Below are 2,853 nucleotides of genomic sequence, written 5' to 3' on the forward strand. Positions count from 1 at the left end.
TGATGGAATGGCATCCGGCCCAACGAGGGCACCCACCCGGCTCTCCTGCCCAGGCCCGCGTGCCCGGCCTGGCCTGAGGTACTCCTCCTCCATCGGTGGTTGGTGCCACTGCAAGATGTTGTCTGTCCAGAGACCTCGCCCTCGCGCCGCTCTAAAGACTCTCCGTACCAGTCGTTCCTCTCAGCTAGCCAGTCTCTTGAGTTTTGAAAAGGTTTCGACTACAGTAGAATATTACAGAAAAAAAAAAAAATATAAATGCAGGGGGGGGAGGGAGTTCTTTCTAAATGAAACTTACGTGGGCTAAAACTAGAGAGTATTTTTAAACAAATATACAGTATGCAGGCAGACGAAGCAGGAAAACGGCCATCCAACTGTTTAATAAAAAAACTAAGAAAATTTGGCTATTTCCAGAAAAAAAAAAAAAAGCCTATGAAGCGCCTCAACTAAAAGGAATGCATAATGAAATTCTAATCTAAATACAGGTCAAAAAATGTAAAAAGGTTATAAACCTTAACAGGAAAAATAAAAACAACTTTTACTGGCCATTCCTGTTGAAATGAGAATCTGAAAAGTAACAGAAAAGTGGCTACAAACCCACTTAGAGCACCGAACAGAGAGAAAACAAGAGTCCATTTTCAATCTCTGTTATATCATAAAATCCTGTGTTTCTACAGGTCAAACTGCTGGTGGCAGAAACAGAATTCTTTATAAACTGCAGATGTCCTGTACATAAAAAAAATTTCACTGGAGTCGCACTAGTTCTAAAGACTTTTCTGCTCTAGCCTCCCTACCGTGGCGTACGGTATCGCACCCAGCGGAGCCGCTCTCCGAGAGAGAAAGTCTCTTCCCGTAACCCTTGATCACTGTTGGGCACCAAAGATAAGAAAAGCAAGACGGGGTACAAAAATGCAAAATTTCAACAGTAATGGCAATGTTTTGTTTTAGTCCAAAAGGGTCCTGCATTTTCTCCCCCTTCAGTAAGGAGACAAAAGGCTTTAGTCGGGGGGTAGCAAGTCATGCAAGCGAAATCTGTCTCTGATGTGAGGTCGGACATCTTCGTTCTGTAGGGGAAAGGACAGAAACAAACACAAACCAAAGGTGCAGGTTTTAGGAGAACGAACACTACTAGAAATCACACCTTAACTGGGTCAATTTTCTAACACTGGTATTTCAATAGAAAAAAATATAAGCCATGAATATATGTAATTACATGAGACTTACAGAAATAACTAGTTACATTTTAGCTATAAGCCTTATTACTATAATAAAGCATAGGATTAAAAGTGCATGGTCTAGAGCCCAAGTGTGGGGAGGAGCAGCTGAGGGAGCTGGGGGTGCTGAACCTGGAGCAAAGGAGGCTCAGGGGAGGCCTTCTGGCTCCCCAGAGCTCCTGACAGGAGCCTGGAGCCAGGGGGGGTTTGGAACAAGTGCCAGGACAAGAGGAAAGGGCCTCAAGTTGCCCCAGGGGAGGTTGAGGTTGTCCCTGAGGAACAATTTGTTCCCCTGGAGGGTTGCCCAGGGCTGTGCCAGGCTGCCCAGGGCAGTGGTGGAGTCCCCACCCCTGGAGGGGTTTCCAAGCTGTGGAGATGTGGTGTGAGGGACACGGGGCAGTGGGGACCTGGCAGTGCTGGGGGATGGTTGGACTCCAGGATCTGAAAGGTCTCTTCCAACCCAAATGATTCTATGACTCCATTATAACAACAGTTTACAAATAATTTACTTGTGATTTAGGAATAAAGGCCACAATAGGCATCAGTTAATTTAAACACATTAAACAGATTCCTGATTTCATTATGAGCAATGTGACAAATCCCCATTTCTTCAATAAAGCACAGTCAGAAATAACCACACTCTGTCCTTTACTAGGTAAATAAGTCCTTGAGCATCCTCTGAAATACTGAAGGTACTGATACTGAAAGTATCCTCCTCAGAGATGTGCCTGACTTTCAGCAGTCTGTATCTCAGTGACTCAAAAAAATATCTTAAAAATATGTGAAAATCATTAAAGGGCTAACTAACATTTCTGAGCAGTGGGTGGGGAAGAGCCACATGGAGGAATCACTTACCAGCTCTACAAGTTTCTCCAGAAATGGAATCAACTTTAGGAGTTCGTTGTCATTTTTATCCATGAACCAGCTCTCTATAGGGATTCCATTTGAAAGCTAAAGCAAAAAAAAAAAAAAGTTAAAAATCATCCACACAGGTTTTATACTTATCTAAAAATATGACTTGTGAAACAGCATTTTGGGGAAAAAGGTTTCCGTGCTGGAGTTCATTAATATGTAATTTTCCTCTAAAGTTTCTGTTAAAATTCACTTCCAGTGTATCTCCTTCCTTTACATACATTGCTACAAACGTCTCCACATGGATCTGCAGCAGAAGTGGTGGTAGGAGCTCTGCTGAGCTGAAGGGCTTTGGTATTTTGAGCACGTTTCCTCTTCAAACACACAGGGCTGCTAACTGTGTGCTGGCAAACGAGGCCAAGGGAAACAGGTTTGGGGTTCTTGCTCCTTTACGCTAGGTGAGGTGCTGGAGATCACCCCTGCACGGCCTGATCCACCTAACAGACTAACTGGAATGGTTACAGACCACAGCTTTGGGAAAATCCCCACCCCAGAGTGGAGCTTTGTAATGTTTTGGCATAAGCAACTGTCAGAGTTGTGTCCTTTCAACCAGCAATTCGCTCTTCATCTAAAGGGCCCCGGGGGGCAAGAGGCTGGGGCCAGACTCTGGCCAGTGGTGCCCAGTGACAGGACAAGGGACACAGATTAGAACCCACAAGGAGAAACTTCTTTGGTGTGAGGGTGGCCGAGCCTGGAGCAGCTGCCCAGAGAGGCTGGGGAGGCTCGCGCT

At 45.0% G+C, this 2,853-nt stretch overlaps 1 protein-coding gene across 1 annotated transcript in view; it reads right to left on the bottom strand.

Annotated features, from left to right (window-relative positions):
• Nucleotides 1-56: 56 nt before the first annotated feature.
• CTDSPL2 (CTD (carboxy-terminal domain, RNA polymerase II, polypeptide A) small phosphatase like 2) overlaps nucleotides 57-2,853 on the bottom strand; it is a 19,511-nt gene continuing 16,714 nt past the window's right edge. Inside the window, exons 11-12 of the mRNA XM_008949115.1 lie at nucleotides 2,067-2,162; nucleotides 57-1,061 (exon numbers count right to left, since the gene is read on the bottom strand). Coding sequence (XP_008947363.1) covers nucleotides 996-1,061; nucleotides 2,067-2,162 — 162 coding nt within the window. The 3' untranslated portion in view covers nucleotides 57-995. The remainder of the gene's footprint in view (nucleotides 1,062-2,066; nucleotides 2,163-2,853) is intronic.

This window comes from Merops nubicus, unplaced genomic scaffold (assembly GCF_000691845.1).
Source record: "Merops nubicus isolate BGI_N331 unplaced genomic scaffold, ASM69184v1 scaffold19281, whole genome shotgun sequence".
NCBI lineage: Eukaryota > Metazoa > Chordata > Aves > Coraciiformes > Meropidae > Merops > Merops nubicus.